This window comes from Callorhinchus milii, unplaced genomic scaffold (genome assembly GCF_018977255.1).
Source record: "Callorhinchus milii isolate IMCB2004 unplaced genomic scaffold, IMCB_Cmil_1.0 Scaffold9, whole genome shotgun sequence".
NCBI lineage: Eukaryota > Metazoa > Chordata > Chondrichthyes > Chimaeriformes > Callorhinchidae > Callorhinchus > Callorhinchus milii.
This window is the reverse complement of record NW_024704750.1, coordinates 6,879,883-6,899,689: the sequence shown is the minus strand read 5'-3', so window position 1 is coordinate 6,899,689 and position 19,807 is coordinate 6,879,883. Positions and strand designations below refer to the sequence as shown.

The window sequence follows — 19,807 nt, the reverse complement described above, 5'->3', positions numbered from 1 at the left end:
CTCCATACAAATACACGTGCCAGGAATGTTTGTTCATATGTGAATAATTTTCACTCACGGCTGGTCTGAAAAAAGGGCTCAAATCCTTTCCTTTTATGTCTGCGTGGCACATTCTGCGGAATCATTTGTTTCAATTAGGGAAAATACACTAAATTGAATAAGGAACAAATTGAAAAAATGTTAAGGGAGAATAAAAATGTCTTCATATGATTGTTTCACAGTATCACTGTGCTATAACTCATATAAATTGAATATTCTGCCCATCCGCAGTTTCTAAGATGGTTCAGATAGAATTCATTGTGTGAAGTTCAGAAAAGGAGAGGTTATTATTACCATACCTTTCAGCATTGCCTGAAACACAACCTTTTTGTTTGTTGCACTGGAGTTTTCAACAAGTAGCAATTCTCTGGTCTTGAACAGGAAAGAGGATCTTGCTGGTTCCACTGACAATACGCAAAATGTGTATTGGTGGACAGATCTGAGTATCTGCTCAGGTCATCCTCAATTGGGTTGGAATGTCCTTGATCAGATTTGAGCAGAGTATTGAAATAACTAAACAATGATTATATTTGAAAACTGAGCACATTGCAACTTGCGCCCTTGCTTGCAATACACCACTTTTCGTATACGTACATTTCTCCACTTGTCAAATGTTTATAATGATTTAAAATTGGCTCTGGTGGTAGAACATCTTGTTTTGAGCTGTTGTGGTTAATGCTAACCTACTAACTCGGTGGGCTAAATTTTCACATTCTGTGCTGTTATGTCTATGATTCTATAATGTTAATGGAAGTTACAGACACATGGTAATCTTCAAAGTGTATTTTGCGGTTAAACTCAAATCGATACCTGTAACTTTACAAGTTATCTGTGTCTGGCTTCCAGCCTCACTGGAATCAATATTTACCGTCTTGCATAAGCTCCTCTCCTCCCTCAATAATTGCTGTCCAATTATATGGATTGCTTCTTTTGCAAACAAAAAGAAAATGACAGCTCTCCACTGAAACATACCTTTGAACAACACCACCATCAGCTCCTCCTGTCTATTTTAATCCTGTGCTAAATGGAAATTGGTCCCAATGTTTTACTTTTTGCTTCAACTTGTGAAAAATATGAACAACTCTGATTCCTCCAAAACACTGATGAATTCCAGATATTAGCAAAAATTATATAGCTGTTTGCTACTGATGCATCTAATTTAATGTTTCTCAAATTAGAGCAGTGTATAATAATAATAACCCTTCCATTTGATATGGCGCCTTATCACACCATCGAGACGTCTCAAAGCGCTTCACATAGAATATATTATATAGTGTAGTAACGGTGTGTTTTGTGGGCAAAACGCAGCAGCCAATTGCGCACAGTAGTATCCTACAAACAAATGGAGAGAAAGGAGACACATAGACAGGGAGAGAAAATTAGAAATAGAGAGAGGAGGCTGAGAGAGAGACACAGTGCGAAAGAGACTGAGAGAGAGAAAGAGACTGAAACCCCAAAGGACTTTTCAAAGTATTGAATAATTTGAAAACCTGAATTATTGTTGTAACATTTATATCACTGGAGAAATGCTGTGTAGCAGCTTACATGAAAAATGTTCAGCAAACCTTTTTTTCCTTTAGGGAGTGGCAGAAACCGGATTAGCCATGTCACATTTTTGTCAAAATGTCAGATGAAACAGACTTGATGATAATAATAATCTTTGCATTTGATATAGCGCCTTATCACGTTTTCAAAGCATCTCAAAATGCTTCACAGAATATATTATAATAATATAAATAATCCTTGCATTTGATAAATGCCTTGTCGTGTCTTCAAGACGTCTCAAAGCGCTCCACAGAATATACTGTAAAGTGAATTGACTGTATATTTTGTGGGCAAAACCTGACAAGTTATGATCATTACTGTTGAAACAATCACTTGCTAGGTTTGGAATTATAAAGTGAATTTCCTATACTTTGTGGGTGAAATGCAGCAGCCACAAAATGTGTCCCACAAACAATACAATTTACATCACATCAGTTTTTGACCACCAATATTTTGTATTAAGAAGCATCCCTTAAAAGTGACGGGGTATAATCATTACCATTGAAACAATCACTTGCAAGGTTTTCGAATTCACACCAGATGACTTCTTCCAACAAGTAAAGATTAATGGTTTGACAAGTCTCATAGGATTTCTGTGAATCGTAACTCACTTAAACAGAATGGCTATTTTTTCAATCAATAAAATAGATTGTTAAAACAATATATCCGAATACACTTTTGGAAAACGCCTGCATGCTCAACTGGTTAATGTGGTGAGTCATTTCTTCCAACTCTTTGTATCCATTTGTGTGCTGTGTCATCAACATCCGACTTTTTTATTTGTTAAAATACAATTCAATTGACTTGATGTATCGCCTCCCACATCGGGAGACACCTCAAAGTGCTTTACACAGCTGGCTGGGAACCCAAGTGAGAGTAGGGAGGGGGTGGGAGGGGGAAGAAGATGACAAAAGTTGAGGAAGATGAGTTAAGTCTTAAGGTCGCCTCCTGTTTCTATGTATCTATGGTATAAATTGCCCCATTCTTATAGACAGTCAGTAAAAAGTGCAAGTTTGAACAATTGGGGTGTTATTAACCATGCCTCTCTTAGCTCTGAAGACGAGGATAGTATGGAATAAATAAAGAGTGGGTTAGTGCCTCAATCAAACAAAAAACTAATAGGAATTTCGAACACATACAGACCAACAGAGTCAGGCCCTCAGCAAAATAATTGGAGCCATTCGACTGTAATTGTATTCAGAATTGTAATACACAGAGTTCCTTACATGAAAGAAAGACCCCAGAAGCCCCACATTGTGTTTGAGATAAGCTTTGCCTTAAATCCTCTTTCAGATCAGGCAGTCTTCTGTTTCTTTTTTAAAATAAACAATTTTCGTGGCAGCAAATCAAAGAATAACCCTGCATGCCTTGAAGCAACTGGGAGGTGGGGGAAGCAGCATGACTTCCCCTCAAGAATATTACTCTATAAAACAATTAATGTGGTTGTTTGGATATAAAACTTAATAGTGATCAGCTGGGAGCTGTTTACTCCAGCTAAACACAATCCATATAAGGTTAGAAGAGGCTCCGGCATTCATACCAATGGTTTTCTTTTAGATTTTGGAACGTTTTTAAACCAGTCACTATTAAGCACCTGTAATATTTGATGTGATGTTTTATTATACACAACGAGAAGTTTCCAGTTTTAATCCATTCTGTGCAAAAAATAGCCCATTTTCAAACAGGGTTGCATTAGGCAAGTAACAACAGGCATCAGTGCCTTGGTTGTGAGAAGAGAAGTCAGCAAAGGTTTGTGTTCCTGACTGACTGGTCACAATACAGGAACGGTCACCTTATCCTGCATGGGTTTGCATTTCTGTGGGCACTTGGTGATCAACGGGTAGAGGTGACAGATGCCAATGTGGTAGAATCGTCTAAATATGCGTTGTCAATGTTTAAACGTGAATGGCCATTTGGGCAAAATAACAACAAATGGTACTCCCATCAGAAGGAAAAATGAGCTATTGCCTTTGGAAGAGCGAAGAGCAAATATTGGTCAGGAACACACAGACATGGACACTGAAAGGAATAAATGTGGGGGAAAATGAGGCAAATAAATTAATAAAAAATGGAAAATGTTATAATGGACGCTTGATTGTGTAATCCGTCGTGAGGACCTACTGTAATTAATGCACATTATTTTATATTACTCTTAGAATGTGACCTTTCATAGACGAGCTTTCGTGTGGGTTAAACAGAATAATGATGGGACTTCCCAATCACAATAGCAGTCACTAGCAGTAACATTACATATGATTATCATACTTTTTTGATGATAACAAAATTACCTTTATTACTTTTTCATTTCTAGGTTAAACTCTACTGGTTATATAGCATTGCCCAATCCTTCTCAAGATCACCACAGTACCACATTCACTAATGTGAATGCTAATAGCATCCCTCACCTTCTCCATATCCTACCTAACAATCCCTAGTCTTCCCAAGAAGAACACTCTCCTTTAGTACTACTCTCTGAATTATCTATTGCACCACTTTGAAAGTTGGGAAAGACTTTCAGAAATATAAAGAGTCAAATGAAGTAATGTACTTTCCAAAGTACATTACTGTCCACTATTTCTGCTTATTAATTGATTAACAAATATACATTGAAATTTACATCATTTTGACTGCTGTAAAAGAACTGCAAAAATAATAAATTTGCGGTTGAGATCAATACAAATAAATAATTAGATAACACTAATCTTGTGAGTTCTAAATTGTTAGGTTCTAATAGCTTATATGCACAAAGTGGTTGAATAGGCAATGTAGAGCCTGGTTCTGTCAGGCCCTTTGTACAAATATTTATCGGTCAGTAAAATCATTGCAGCAAAAATAATTACCACCAAACATGGAAAACGCAACCTACAAATTCAAAAAGTTAAGCAAGATGTCACAGTAAAATTATTTAAGGTGTCAGGCTGACTCTTGTCGGTAGAACTAGTTTTTCTGAGTCAGAGGGCTGTCAGTCATGGACCCAAGTAGAGTCTTGGAGCTCATAGTCTACACAGTCTAGGCTGTTGGAAATGCTGCATTGTTGGAGGTGCTGTTCTTCAGAGGAAAAAGTGTGTCTTGCATATTTTCTCACTAAGCCAAGCAATACATTGATCTGACTAGGTTTTGATTCACATCATCAAATTATGTTTGTTAAAAGCTGTCTCCATGAAAACAGTTCCTCAAATAAATAGCAGTGGTGATGATTCATAGTTCAGAGATACTCCCAGCTTAGCAAAACAAGCTATTTTGAAAGAACACAATGCAACTTGTTGTGGAACCCTCTTCCTAAATCCGTCTGCCTGCACCCTCCCTCTTCGCTTTCAAAACAATTCGAAAAACTTAAATCTTTGATTGCACCTTTAGCCATCCCCCCAATCCCCTGTCTCCCACTCTGCTCAGGTTCCAACTACACCTCTGCTTTCAGACATACAACAATGTGAAAGGACCTATATAAGTGCAGGTTCTTGCTGTCTACTTACATATCCCTGAAATAAGTACACTTTAAGACTGTGAAACAAACTTTTGATGTTTTTTTTTAGAACAGGTACAATATTGAAGGAATGATAATTGTCTAATTAAAATAATTTCCAATGAAGGTAAATATGTGTTAACATGTTGTCCTCATTCCTGCTCCCTTCCCCTTATGTGTGTGAAACCAGTTTATATCCAATTTAATAAAAATAATTATTACAAAATAATGTTCCAAATATAGTAATAAGACCAGCCACTGACATTATCTTTGCCATCATTGGAAACCTCAGGAGACAGATTGATAATTCCACTACCCCCCCCCCCCCACCCCATTGTACAGTTAAGTGAGGATCAATTATCAAAGGGGATTACTGCTACTGTACCATTCAGAGAAAATCTGAACATTACAACAAAGTACTGCTATTGAACTCAAGAGCTACTTTGAAGGGACAGAGGAACACACACTTATTGTCAATGGTAATGGCCCTCAACTTACCTGCTGGCAACTGTTCCAAACTCCATGAACACCTCTTTATATAAGAAAGTCAAGAGAAATAAAGTGTTAAATGAAGTCAAACAGACAAAGTGTTTTCAGAATGCTGAAAATATTGTTCAGTATTTACTTTCTCAATTCCATTTGAAATCTTACATACCTCTGTAGAGGTGCCCTCTGAGATGACCGTCTTCCCACTCCTTCCTTTCCTGTCAAGTGCTGAGAGATGTTACTCTATGTGAAGGGCACTATTTAAATGCAAGTTGTTGATGTCGCATTTCAAAGATGCAATATGCAGCAAAATATATTTTATACAAGCTTTTACTTGCATATATTCCTACCTACTGGGAGGAGAGTGTAAGATAAATGGTGAGGCAGGACTTGCTTATATTCCAGGATGATTGATTTTTGTAAACCACAACATGATTTATTCCTTCCCCACCTTCTGGCTCCATGGGCCATAAGATAGTGATACTGTATATCATTAATGTTATTAACTTCAATGCAATATATCGTCGAGGCAAAAGTTAGGTAAGGTTTTGCAATGAACTGTTTACAGTAGTTTCCTAACTGTTGAGTTATCTTGAAACGTCTGGGATTGGGAATAAGGGAGGCTGTGATTGCTCAGCTTTGCTCTAAGTGCAGCAGCTCAGTTGTTCCTTCAAAAGTGTGGGTTTAGATTTCAAAGGATATTAGCCTTGCCTACATTGCTTTAGTTTTGGTTATGCAGCTGGTCTGCTGGAGCTCCAGTCATATTTAACTCTGTTGGACCGCCCTCTTCATCCTTACATAGAAGAAAGTAGTCTCAGAAAAACATTGCTGGGTTGTCACTCACACTGTTAAAAGGAGTAGAGGAGTCAGGGCTGTGGGGCTGGGGCTGGGGCTGGTTCAACTTCAGGGCCAGTTTCTACAATTTCATAAAGTTTGGCTGGGTTAGAACTTCCTGAGAACTAAAGATCTACTTTTGGTAAGTTTTAAGTTTGCATTTCTCTTCTCCCCCCCACACACTTCTTTGCTTTTCTGCTCTCTTCACAGAGATTGCTCTGCATTTGGGTTTCAGTGCTTTCCTCCAACTGAAAATCTGGATCAAACTGTGTTTGTTATTCTGTAAAGTTTCTACTCTGCTTAAGCCAAACCATAGGAATGTGTACTTGTTTGAACGTTTCGTACTTAAAGCTACGATTGGAAATACTTTCTTTTTTTGCTGGTGGTGGTGGGGGGGGGAGTTTACTCATATCTGGAGGAAATAAATTAAAGGTTTTGCTACTGATTGCTTTATGTGCGAGATGGAAATATCACCACTCCCATTTATTTTGTATTGTTGCCAAGAAAACTTCACTCAGGAAACAAGGGGCTGTGTCGATAAAGAAACGTGAAACCTAAATAAGAGCCTTCAGAAAAGACAGTTGTAAATGATCTATCTGGTCATGCTGCTGTACGTTTGAAGGGCAAGAACTTTAAGCATGTTGGACACTGTGGTTTGGATTACCATGGTGTGTGTACAAATCACACCAGGTCTGAATTTAAACTGATGTGATGACACAAGGTCTGTGTCATTCTAAATAATAAAAGACAGCATATATAGGCTGGGTTGCAATGTAGGCAGTAGTATTTCCAGTTGATGGTGAAATGAAGCGATTAGCAATCCACATTTTTAGATTCATTTTTGCTTATTTCAACAAGAAAATTACACATAAATTGTGGAGCAATGGGATCATATTATACGGGAGGAAAGGATGATATGAATTGTGAATCTTTGTCATTTAGATTGCAAACTGCTTGAAATTTGAATTGCTATTTGTCAAACATTTCATCTAAATCCGTTGAAAAAGTGTAGTAATATCCACATTGCAATAACAATGTAATCACTATTTAGCTTAGAGTCTGTGGTTACTTAAATGTATTGCATATGCTTCGTCAGAAAAAAGGTTTTTAAGACTGAACAAGGTTCATGTGTGAAGTGAGAAAAAATGAACTTAATTAATTGGCCCATTTCTGTTAACATTACAATTATTTGAAAAGAAGCGTTTAAAAATAATCAATCCTAGGAATTATGCAGGTACGTTTTCTTTAAAACCGGTTCAGTTCCACACAGAAACCCCACAGATTTCCTGCAAATGAAAATATATTTTAGACGTGCTATTTATTTTTGTCAAGTTCAAAATAATGGGATTCTGGAATTCCAACCCAGAATCCTCCTGAGGCAAATCACTGTGCTAACCTACTTGAATCACGAAAGCTTCACAATAATAATAATAATCCTTACATTTGATATAGCGCTTTTCACGTCGGGAGGACGTCCCAAAGCACTTCACAGAACACACTGTAAATTGAATTGACTGTATATTTGTGGGCGAACGCGGCAGCCAATTGCGCACAGCAGTGTCCCACAGTCATGAATTGAAAATGACCAATTTATTATTGTTTTGGGTTTTGGAGGGATTATTATTAGGTGTGTGGAGTAAGGAAACTTTCCCAAGGTTTCGCCCTGACCTGCCTGGAATTGAACTCAGGTCTCTCGCTTGCAAAGCGAGTGCTCTAACCACTGAGCTACAGGACTCCACAAACTAGTGTTGAAAGTAAATAAATGATTAAAACTTTTTCGCAAAAGTCAAACGTTGTTGTGGTTAATATTACATTGCAGCATCAACTTAATAAAACAAGGATACCTTGAAAATTTAAATTGTAAAATAATTTTGCATGACTTTACATATCCGAAGCTCCCACAGAAAAATCCAGGCGTAGAGAACTCTTTTGGAAAAAAATGGAAAACCTTCAATCAGTATTTGCAGTACAGTTCTGAGCTCACAAATGAGTTGTTGAAAGCAACGTTTCAGTTACAGCTTAGGTAATGCACAAATAGCTCATTTACCAGTTTGCCAAAACGTGTTACTGTACAAGTTTCACGTGGTTTACATCTTTCACACATATTAGTGAATGGAAATCATGAATAAACTGCACAAGGGGCAGCCAGCTCTCGGTCAAGGCTGCACGAGGAGGTTGAATTGCCCACAGTTTTTCCAGGGTTAGGTTGTTTTTGGGGAGTGGGGGAAACACTCAGGATTCCTGCTTCTGGTCCCTCTACAGCATCCTCTGCTGATTTTTGCATGTGGATGACAGCTGGGTGGGGCGAGATCAGTCTCACCTGTGATGCCCATCCCAGTCAAATGACTTTCGACACTCACTGCCATGGCTCACACATGAGCAATGTCCCCTTAGGCGTGGTACTGTAGGCAGACAGGGTCTGTGCATCCACACCCTAGCAAAAGCAGATCAGATGAGGAGCAGAGAGACATATGCCACTTGGGAGAAAACCAGAAAAATAATTATACACTTTTTAAAAAAGAATAAACTGCTTGAGACACGAATTATTATTTGGGGGGAATTTAATGCAGTTATAGTGCATAAGCTGAACAGCAAAGTTTGAGTTTTTCCCATCTTTCAGGCTATCTTTTTAAAGCTCCTCAGGCTAATCGTTGTTTTTTTTGTCTAAGGCTGTTTAAAAGTAAATGTTTTATTGCACTGATGAGGATGTTTCAATGTTCTTTTGTCAATGGAACGAGGGTGATTTATTATGTGAAACACATGGACAAAAGCAACTTATTTTACAATCGTTATTTACTGTAGCTAATTCGTAGGATATGTCCCATTTCTAGTCTTCCATATGCACAGTGTGGTGTAAACTAGTCAAATACATGAATCGAGTCTTTTATAAGGAATTGTTTAACTCAAAATAGTAATGGATGCTTTGCAACATTTCCCATCCCCAGTGTGGTACAAAGTTTGTAATTTGGTGCCAAAGAAGTCTTGGCAATGAACATTTTGTATTGTTTGCTCGAATGTTAAGTTTCCAGGGATACTACACTCTTCTTGTAATATTGTTTCCGGCCTTGTTATTTTCTCCTGAAAGCGACAGTATTGATTCCATGTAAAACAACAGTATATCAAAGCTACAAATATAAACAAACAAAGGAGGTGTCATTTAGTATGTGAGAAGCATAAGATAATATTTTGACAACTGAGTGCAAAAAATATTCTCACACATTAACTATTCTCACTTAAGTCGACAGGACTGATGTTGTTCTCGACATAGATCTCCGATAGTCAGCTCTTTGCATTTATTGGAATGTATCTGATGGTACACAGTTGTAATACTTTACTGCTTTGTATAGGTTTTGGTCACAGAGTGAACTGACTTATAGCACAGTACAGAGCTGCAAGGCTCATATATAGTTAACAGAATAAAGCTTAAGTCTGCCTGTTTGCTGCTGCCTTTGCCAATCGACAGTGTAGTTCTGGCAAATGATCTTAGTGTTGCGAAAGCTCCTTCGGGATTTGAGTCCTGCCTCTGATTTTGACAGCTTAAGCTTTGTATATAATGTGATCCAGATGTATGAATACTAGCTAAGCTGTGGTCCTGGCTGGGGTATTCTATTTTATCAGCAAAATGTGAGCTTTTTCTGTCGTTGTTACAAGCAGCAAGAAGTTTTAATATTTTACAATGCAATGTTACAACAGACAATATTATGCAGTATTACCAAACATTTGGCATATTATTATTGTTTGCTTGAATGTTCAGTTTCCAGGGATACTGCACTCTTTTTGTTATATGCAGAATTGCTTATTCGCCTTGCTATTTTCTTTTACTTTTAATATTATAGGCAATTTAATTTTCAGTTCAAGACAACATGAAGGTAAATAAGGATATCCAGTGGCTGGAACAAATATGTGTAAATTGGAACACTGAGACACAGGCACCAAATTACTTCAAAAAGGGTAGCTTTTCTAATGAAGTGAAATTTAATTAAAACATGTAGTGTTGAGGGTTTTACATCTACGGCTTAATAACAAATAATTAAAGCTGCACTGAGTAATTGAATTATAATTGAATGAACATTTTAAATCAACACAGCAATTAGCTAAAAGGTCCTGTTGAGCTTGCAATTTACAGGCATTGTTCAGTACTGTGCATAAAATTGATTTAGTTGGAATTCAGGGACACAGAAGAATCTTGATTCAATGACAACAAAATAAACACATCTGCATTTTGCTTTGGTTGGTTAGTTGGTTAGTTTGATGTGTACAGGCTGTAAGGGTCTCCTGAATGAAGTTGGGTTGTTTATCAGCAATTTAACCTTGTGCTCACTCTTTTCCTCTAATATATCAACATGAAACTAAATAAGCCTAGCTTCTGTACATTTAATCGTTTCAGTAACTGACTAAATTGGGAAAATAATCCGAGATTAATTGATTAATTTCCACATTTTTAATGAAAATATTTTAAAAAATCATCAATATGTCTGTAGAGTTGATTCCTACAATAGTGCTCTCCTTCAAATACATTGTCACTACATTTCACAGTAAATCCTGTGCATCACTTGAGATATTTCAACAATGTGATAAAAATTGCTACATGAAATATAAGACTTATTATTCTAAATATACTAATTCCAGTAACAAAGATAGTGAAAAGCGCTATATCAAATGCAAGGATTATTATTATTATTATTATTATTATTCTAATAATCCAAGTATAGATTCTCACTGTAGTTAACCATCCACCATTCACTCACATGTGAAAATCTCAATCTGAGTAACACATTTAAATACAGTATTATGATTCCAGCATAAAATGTCCCCAATGATTCAGTCTTTGAAGAGGTACTGTCGTGAAAAAGTGGTTGAAATCCTTTTACATTTGAAGTGGAAGCAGCCATAGAAAGGCCAATTAACATCTACATAATAATAATGATGGTGCTTCAAGTGACACATTTCATTACATCTTGTTTTCAGATCCATGAAGACAGTGCCATCAATCAGTGGCACAATAAATACAAGGAAGTGTCAGTTTGATTTTCATTTAAAGACAAACAGTTTAAAAGTTGAGTGGCAGCATATTTTAAACATGTGTTTCTATTGTTTCGATTGAATTTCGGACTTGAGTGTTTAAATGGGCACATTGTATAGATTTGCAAATTGACTATTTTCACCTGCAGTTTAGAGTTTATATTCCAAGTCATGATCAAATAATAAAATTCCCTGGAAAATGTTTTAGATTTATCAGAATTCAACTGCAGTATACATGTATTCCTATAAATTTCTAATGTGTTTAACATGGTCTTTTTTTAGAAGTGACACATTGCAGGCAAAAATAATTCATTATTTTATTTTGCAGATAATCTACAATGCTATATTTGCTTAAAATGCTTAAAAATATATTATTAAGTTTGTTTTCCAGTTAAAGATGAAAGAACTTTTCTTCAAGATAACAATTCCTCTTATTGCACAGCCAACTGTTTTTAATTAGTGGCTGAAACTCAATACGAACTTGACCAGGCTCTACCACTGTTAAGCACTCTGAGACGCTACCCTGCATGGAGGGCGTTATATAAGTCCAAGTAGATGTTGTTGACCAGGGCAAATTCTGATGTTCACAATGCTACGGATTCCTGCACTATTCCTGTGTTGGATGCATGGAACAGCATTCAGTCTACGGGAACACATGGAAGAAAATACACCTCATAGCCACAACAGTTTACTTCAACAGACAAATATTAGAAAAATTTCCCGATATCAATCAGGAGAGAGTTAAATATGCCTCATCTGACCCTCGGTAGCCTCAGAAGCAGCGAAAATATGCACCATTCTAAATACCATATTTCTGAGTATCACGTGTTTATACGTAGCAGTAGAAATCTTTAATATGTTTCACTAACGATGCCTGACATAGAGTCAGTGTCCTTGATTATACCATGTGACATGCACAAACTGATAATTATTTTTAGTTTGGAACGCTATATGCCTGCTTACTCTTTCGCTTGGAAGAGTCGGCTATTTACCGCAACTTGCTCACGGGATTCATGTCAGTTATCCAACACACTGGATTGAATTAGTAAATTAAGTGTACAGCAGCATGTTGTTGAAAATTTCTCAAAGAAATCTTTTATCTGTGCAATAATGGTGCCATTGTGTATTTGTATTTGGAATTGTTTCATTAGTCAAAAGGGTTCGTATGGAAATTGAATTTTAAGCACTTTCTATTAAGAACGATTTATTTCAAAGCATTTGCTCTTTTGCACTACACAAAGTGACTTTTTGTGAGGTACCTGCAGTTGGTAATGCGGATAGTTGGTGGATAGTTGTATTGCTTCATAGAATGGTAAGATCTAAGTCTGTATCTATAGATGGTTCATTTCCAGTAGTTGTGTCAATAACAAGCACAGATGTGAACCAGAAGTTCTTTCTCTCAAGATGGAAGGAAGGGGATCAAGGAGCAAAGATATACCAGGCCTATACCATGCAGACCATAAGGTTGAGGGTATGAGTGCCAGTCTCTGTTGAATTGACTGATTTCAGCCTTAAGAATAAAACGTGTCTTAAGAATCTAAGAAAATGTAAAATTGGAAAAAGCCAATTGATCTACTAAATCCACTCCTTCCTTAGGCTATGTATATTCTGCCCTGTAACAAATTTCACTCCCACCATTTAATTTTCTAGGACAATACTGTATAGTAATCTGGTAAAATTGCACAATATTCATTCCATATCTACAGTCTAGGCCAAACCCTATTATTCTAAATAGTTATACCAAAAGTTCTCCAGATTTGACATTTTATTCATATTGCGCTATACAATGTTGAGCTGTCCAAGATAGGCTTCAATTAAGCACATATGATGCTTTATCTTGAACGTTTCTAAATTGGCCACATGGCCTTTCAACAGGGTTTGGTACGGCAACTGCACACAGTGGCACGCTGAACAAGATAGACAATAAAAGGGTTTTAGAATTCCACAATTCAAGTGATGTTGTACTTTCAATAACAGGCACATCATGAGCCAGGTAGATATCAAAATCACACTTGAATTCTTCTTTATCACAAAGGTAGATGTGCAGAATATTCTTGTAGTTGCTAGCATTCCATCACTTCTGAGTCTTGGCCAATGGATCAAATATTCTGCAATTGGCAAAGAAAGAATTTGGTTCAGAGTTCCTCCGGGAACATTACACGCTATGATTACCCTTAGACTGTTGATGCAGATGGCAGTGATAGGCTTTTGAAGTTCTTCATTGAGTTCCGCTTCCTTTGTAGCATTTTATAGTCAGCTGCAATTTGGAGGTTACAGTTAACCAGTGTCTCAATGAGATGCATCAGGAAGTGCTATTGGTTCCATCTGAAACTTTACCTAGTGTTTTTCCCTCAGAATTACGCAGAGAAAGGATAATATGTTGACGCAGCTCTTCCCTTTCATCGGCTTTGACAATCTGACATAGTTTCTTTGTCTTTCTTGTTCAACAAGGATCTGTAACACTGCCCAATAATCATGGCTGAGTTTTGCTGCTTCAAGCCAAATTTTGAAATCTACTTGTGAACCAGAATTAATGTTTCATTGTTCTGCTGGTAGATAAGCTATGGAAATGAAAGATTTACTTCTAAAGGTGATACTTTCTAACATTTTTCAACTTTCCCATCAAATGTTGTAAAAGGGGCAATAAATTCAGGATTGAAAGGTTACAGCGTTTTTATCATAAAAATAGTTGGGAGGGTGAGAGAGTTATAAAGCTGTAACCTGATCAAAAGGAGGAATGGTTGGATGACATTATATAAACTATAAAATGTTTCTGAGCATTATCGTTCAGTGTTTAAAAATCAGTTTTCCAGCCAAGTTCTCAAACACAAATAATTACGACTAATGTCAATTTTGTTCTGATTTTCAGTTAATTATTTAAAACGTTCCAGCTTTAAAAGATATGACTTATTATCTCATCAAACATTGGGAGTTATTGAGCCAAAAAGCGTATGGGAGGTGCTTCACATCAACTGCAATGGAAGAGTAATTCATCCAGAAATGTTTCAACAATTCTGTAATTTCAGATTTGGAAGTTAATGATGGGCCCTCGTACAGTTAGATAGAGTGCTAATTCCACCAAGTCCAACCAAAATCAGGATTACATGTCAAATACAGAAAGATATTAGGCATTTTTGATACAATAGCTAAGAACGGCATGATTATGGGATACCAATAAGGATATCATAAGGTTGCGTTTTGTGATACTTTACTGAATTATTTACTGTATTTATAACAACCTTCAGTTGTTGGAGCCACTTCATGAAACCATGAACCTTCCACCAGTTGAAATCAATCCAGCTTTGACGTGATACAATCTTATGTGATGCTAGAATTAGATTTGAATTGTTTTTCCACCTTGCCTCTGCAACCTATTAAAACTTCACCAACCCGTCTGTCTGTTCCACGTCCCCGCCCTGCCTGCTTCACTATCAGTGGTCAGGTTTTCAGCCTTTCTGCCCCCACCCACTGGAACTCCATCCCGGCAGCCCACCGCCTCGTCTCCTCCCTTGCCTCCTTCAAAACCCATCTCAGGACCCTCCTTTTCGTCTGTACCTTCGGTCATTTTCCCTCCTCCACCCCTTGCCCTCCACCCCTCTCTAATTGCTGAATAAGGCTCTTCGGCTTATTTCATCATATCTTTCCAGAGTATCCACCTGACTGTTCTGCTGTTTTGTGAATGAATCTGGCCTCCTACGCCCTTACTGTTCCAATCATTAATTATGCAGTGTGTAAAGAAATACTTCTTGGTGCCTGTTCTGAAATTGTTCTTTGCAGTCCTAAACTTTGCCATCGTGCTATTGCGAAGAAAGACTATTCCCATAAAGATAGCGTACGCAGGTAGAACTTGTCTTATTTTCTGAGGGAAGGTACCATGACAACTAGCGCACATAGAATGTGGCTGGGAAAATAATTCAGACTGAAGCATTCATTGGGATCTGATGCCCTGTGGACATGAAATGTGAGATTTAAGAAAATCTGGCTTAGAAGAGTTTGTTAGGGCTTGTTCAGCGCCCTGGGATATTCTCCCAACGTAAAAGGCACTATGCAAATGTAATCTTGTTGTTGTTGTTTAATATGGATAGACATTAAGATTCTGAAGACTATCTTAACTTTACGTTTTAAGTATTGCAGTAGTTTTATTGTTATTTCTTGCTATTAAGCAGTTTTTTTCCCCTATAGGATCTGTCCAGTGTCTGAAAGACGCCGAGACAGAAGATGGAGATGATGGTTCTGTAAGTAATCATTTATGAAATTATTAGCTATTCAACTGTAGGTATGAAATAGTTCTAAGATTCAGTCTTTTCGATATATATTAGTTTGGCACTGCACATGAGAGTGTAAAGATTTTAAAAATGAATAATAATAATTTTTTTATTATCAATCACATAATTTGAATGTATCCCATTTCTTTAAACGCTAGCAATTTGCATAACAGTGCTTATATTACACTCTACCCAATTGTATTCTTTCTATTGTGGGAAATGTTTAACTTTTTCATGAAAAGGTCTTGATCTTAATACGGTAATAAAAAATGGCCAGTATGCAGCCAGAGAAAATGAAACAAACTTTTATAATTATTATTTTAATCAGATGACATTATATTGCAAAATATAAAAAGCCTTCTTAAAATTCTGAAAACTCGATTTAAATGCTACATTTTAGGATCAAAATATTCACCAACCAGATTCATTGTGTTAATGCAAGTCCGTGGCCCACAAGTCGAATTCGATGAGCAAAATATGAGTGGGAAACAGCTAGTGTTTTGTTCACTGTTTTTTTTCCTACTTGGGATTCACAATTGATTGGCCACAAATTTCACAATCCGATAATAGGAAGTAATGCAATGGAACTGTTTTGTGAATGTTGCATTTTAGTCCTCGAGACAAAATGGTCTTTTGTTAAAAATTCACAATTTTTTAAATATATCTAGGCCAGTTCATTTTATTTAAGATTTCCTTTATTTTTATGATATGACATTTGCAATGCTCTCTTTCTAGGTATGTGAACTGCCAACTGAATTTGTAGAAACTGTTAGACCAAGGCCACAAGGGTCTTCACCGGTATATGACTACTCATTAACAGAGGAAATCAGAGGCAGAGGCAAAAAGGTACGTAGATTAAAAGTTCAAATAATAACAAAATGGACTAATTATCAGCATGGTAATTGAAATTCTGCTGTGTGTGCTAAATTATTCTTCAGCAACTAACAGCTCACTTATCAGTGACTGCCAGACAATAATCATACCAAATCTGAGCAGCAAAATTGGAAGCTGCTAAAGCCAGGCACGCGGTAATATATGTTTATGTATCCAAGATAATTTAGCAGATTCAGCAACAGCAGATCAATAAGCAGTCCAGTAGTTATTAAAAGTGCTGAGTGAACTGGACATTTTCGGTTCAGAGATACAGTAAAACTCGACAGGTCATCTCTTTATGAATCGTACAATCGCCTAAGTCGTGCATGCACTTGTGTCCCATTCAGTTACCTACCAAAAGAGGCTTATATCTCTTTGCACCAGTTGTATTTTGCAATTGGAATAAACATCCAAATTATAAACATTTTTTGGTTCCAAATAATGCTAAATCCTGCAAATCATTTTGTAACTTGTAATGCCGCTATTGCATTTACCGGCTGCATTGAAGTACAGCAGGCGCAGTGTTCAGCTTGAAACAAAGGCGGAAAATGAAACATTTGCCTAATTTAAGCCCTATTTATAATGCACTTCTACAGTTCATTGGTTTGATATTAAAAGTATGGTACAAATCCAGTTTTAAGAACATCAATTTGATTTTACTTCCAAAACTATCTCAATACAGTGAGACACAGTACAACTCCAGTTACATTGCAGCCAATTCCAATAAACTTTTAAACTTGTGTGGTCCATTCTTGAGAGGTTTGGTCACAAGCTAATCCCTTAAGCGTTAAACAAATTGGCATATTTTAGTTGTGGTATCAAACAATACAGATACAACTAAACTCAAGATAGTGACAAGAACATTGTACTTGTTTACTGTATTTGTTACGTGTTAGTCATATAAAATCCTACTTATACATAACTTTAGAATGCTTAAGGGTTCATCTTGTGACCAAACCTCACAAATATAGACCACCCAATGTTTAAATGTTTATTGGAATGTAACTGGAGTTGTACTGTGACTTATTGTATTGAGGAAGTTTTGGAAGTAAAATCAAATTAGTGTCCTTAAAACTGGATTTGTACCATACTTGTAATATCAAACATTGCATTAAATAGACTCTAGAAATGCTTTATAAATCAGGTATAATTTAGAGAATTTTTTAACTATTTGATTTGTGTATGTCAAAGTAGTTCATCAAAACATCTATGGACTATTTAAAACCTCTCATCCTAACATCATATACTGCAATTTACAGAATACTCTTTATGAACGATTTGAAGATTCTCTCAGTGTAGTTACATAATTCTCTTCAGTAGGTGCCAGAAGAGAGACTGCAAGAGGGATTTCAGGAATTTACTTACTGCAAAAAAGAAAAATTTAAAAGAGGGTTAGAAAACGTAACGAAGAAAGTTACCTGCAAGCATAAGTCATGAAGTGGTGGGTTTAAATGATGTCTCACTTTTGATTGCTCTATAACGTTTACAACAACAACAAGATTCCATTTATAGAGCGCCTTTCACGTCGGGAGGACGTCCCAAAGCGCTGGACAAGTAAGTTTATGCAGATTGGAAACAAATGCATGAAATGGTAAAACACAAAAAAAATTGATACACACCTTGAGCTCAATTTACAATCTTTTCTACACTTCTTTCCAGAGAGAAATGGAAACCGACATGGAAGTGATTCTGAAAACAGAAGCTGAAGTAGGTGCAGGTGGATTCAGTGTTAAGGGTGGAGAGAATAAGGGTATATTTATCAAGAATGTACAAAAAGAATCTCCTGCCGCAAAGCTGTTAAGCATGAGAGAAGGTAAGACATTAAATATTCCCTCCCGCTGGTTTACTTGAAAAAGTCTTAAAAATGTAAAACTAGAAGACTGAGAGCGCCCCCTATAGTTCCGTTCGTAAATGAATCATTCAGTGTAAGGATTGACCTAAATACTAATTATTATAATTGTTATTGAAAAGGCCCTTCAGCCAATCTGATCTCATTCCTCCAGAATACCTAATCTCCCATCACAGCATCGAGCTTCTTACATTATGGAATCCTTCCAAGTCGGGATGACCCAGAAATGGGTGATTAAGAATTGATCGTCGATCAGGGAGTGACTTAGACACAGGAACAGGAGTAGGCCATTCAGCCCCTCGAGCATGTGCCACCATTCTATAAGATCATGACTGATCTGTACCTTATCTCCAATTAGTCACCATTGCACATGACACATTCACAGTCAAATTCACAATTGCTCCTCATATAGTGTTTTATGGATCCCGGCTATAGTTAAAACTGATATATTAAATGTATTATACTTGATGGCATCTGAATTAAAGAAGCTCATCATAAATATTTAAAACTGACCAGTAAAAAAACAAATTCTTTTATTTTTTCATCAGGTGATCAGCTTATCAGTGCGACAGTTTATTTTGATAACATGAAATTTGAAGATGCTCTCAAGATTTTGCAGTACTCCGAGCCGTACAAGATACAGTACTGCCTGAAGCGAAAGATCCCCAGTGCTGCAGCTGCCGCAATAGGACCTGAGCAAGTTGATATAAAAGAATTCAAATCGATTGTGGTAGGTTTACTTTCCAGGAAAAGCATTCAATGTCTGCACTGAGCTAACTTAAGGAACATCTTGATTGCTGTAATAGGAAGAAGGTAATGGACAAATGAGATCAAATAAAGCAAAGGGTTCTCTTCATCCAAATCTCTCTTATGGTCTTGTAATCTCCAGACCCTGCTTACCTCTTCCCTCCCCAATTTTTTAGACAATGTGCTCATTTTACAAACCTCTCTGAGTGTACTCAGCGGGTGGCAAACCCAGAATTGTTCTATCCCATTTTTTTTACACAACTGTATGAGCTACCTGGGATATTCTCACACCTTGCAATAATAATCACTCTTGCACTTGCCAAAACACTTGACTTATCTCGTGAAAACACCTTAAATCACTTCACAGACTTGTTTGAATAGTATACTGACTAACTGTTCATAGGCAAATGCAGCAGCCAACTTAGACACTGCAATGCCCCACAGACAATCTGGAAGTGAATGATCAATTTTTTATGGGAGCGAGAAACTCCCTTTTCTTTTCGAATAGTACCGGAGGAGCTTTAATGTTTATCTTCACAGGCAGACAGAATTTTAGTTTATCATCTCATTCAAAGGACATGATCTCTGACAATGCAGCACTCCATTTAAGAATATATCAAATGCTATATTATTATTATTAGGAAACAAGCTCAAAGTTCCATTGTTGGGCTTGAACCCAAATTC

General features: G+C 36.8%; 2 protein-coding genes across 2 annotated transcripts in view; one reads left to right on the top strand and one right to left on the bottom strand.

Annotated features, from left to right (window-relative positions):
• LOC103175281 overlaps positions 1–5,981 on the bottom strand; it is a 51,981-nt gene extending 46,000 nt beyond the window's left edge. Inside the window, exon 1 of the mRNA XM_007888228.2 lies at positions 5,703–5,981. The gene's annotated coding sequence lies outside the window, so the exon portion shown is untranslated. The remainder of the gene's footprint in view (positions 1–5,702) is intronic.
• Positions 1–19,807, top strand: part of LOC103175280 (neuroblast differentiation-associated protein AHNAK) — a 54,360-nt gene that overhangs the window by 7,628 nt on the left and 26,925 nt on the right. The window contains exons 2-5 of the mRNA XM_042338112.1: positions 15,572–15,624; positions 16,390–16,500; positions 18,187–18,340; positions 18,925–19,106. Coding sequence (XP_042194046.1) covers positions 15,572–15,624; positions 16,390–16,500; positions 18,187–18,340; positions 18,925–19,106 — 500 coding nt within the window. The remainder of the gene's footprint in view (positions 1–15,571; positions 15,625–16,389; positions 16,501–18,186; positions 18,341–18,924; positions 19,107–19,807) is intronic.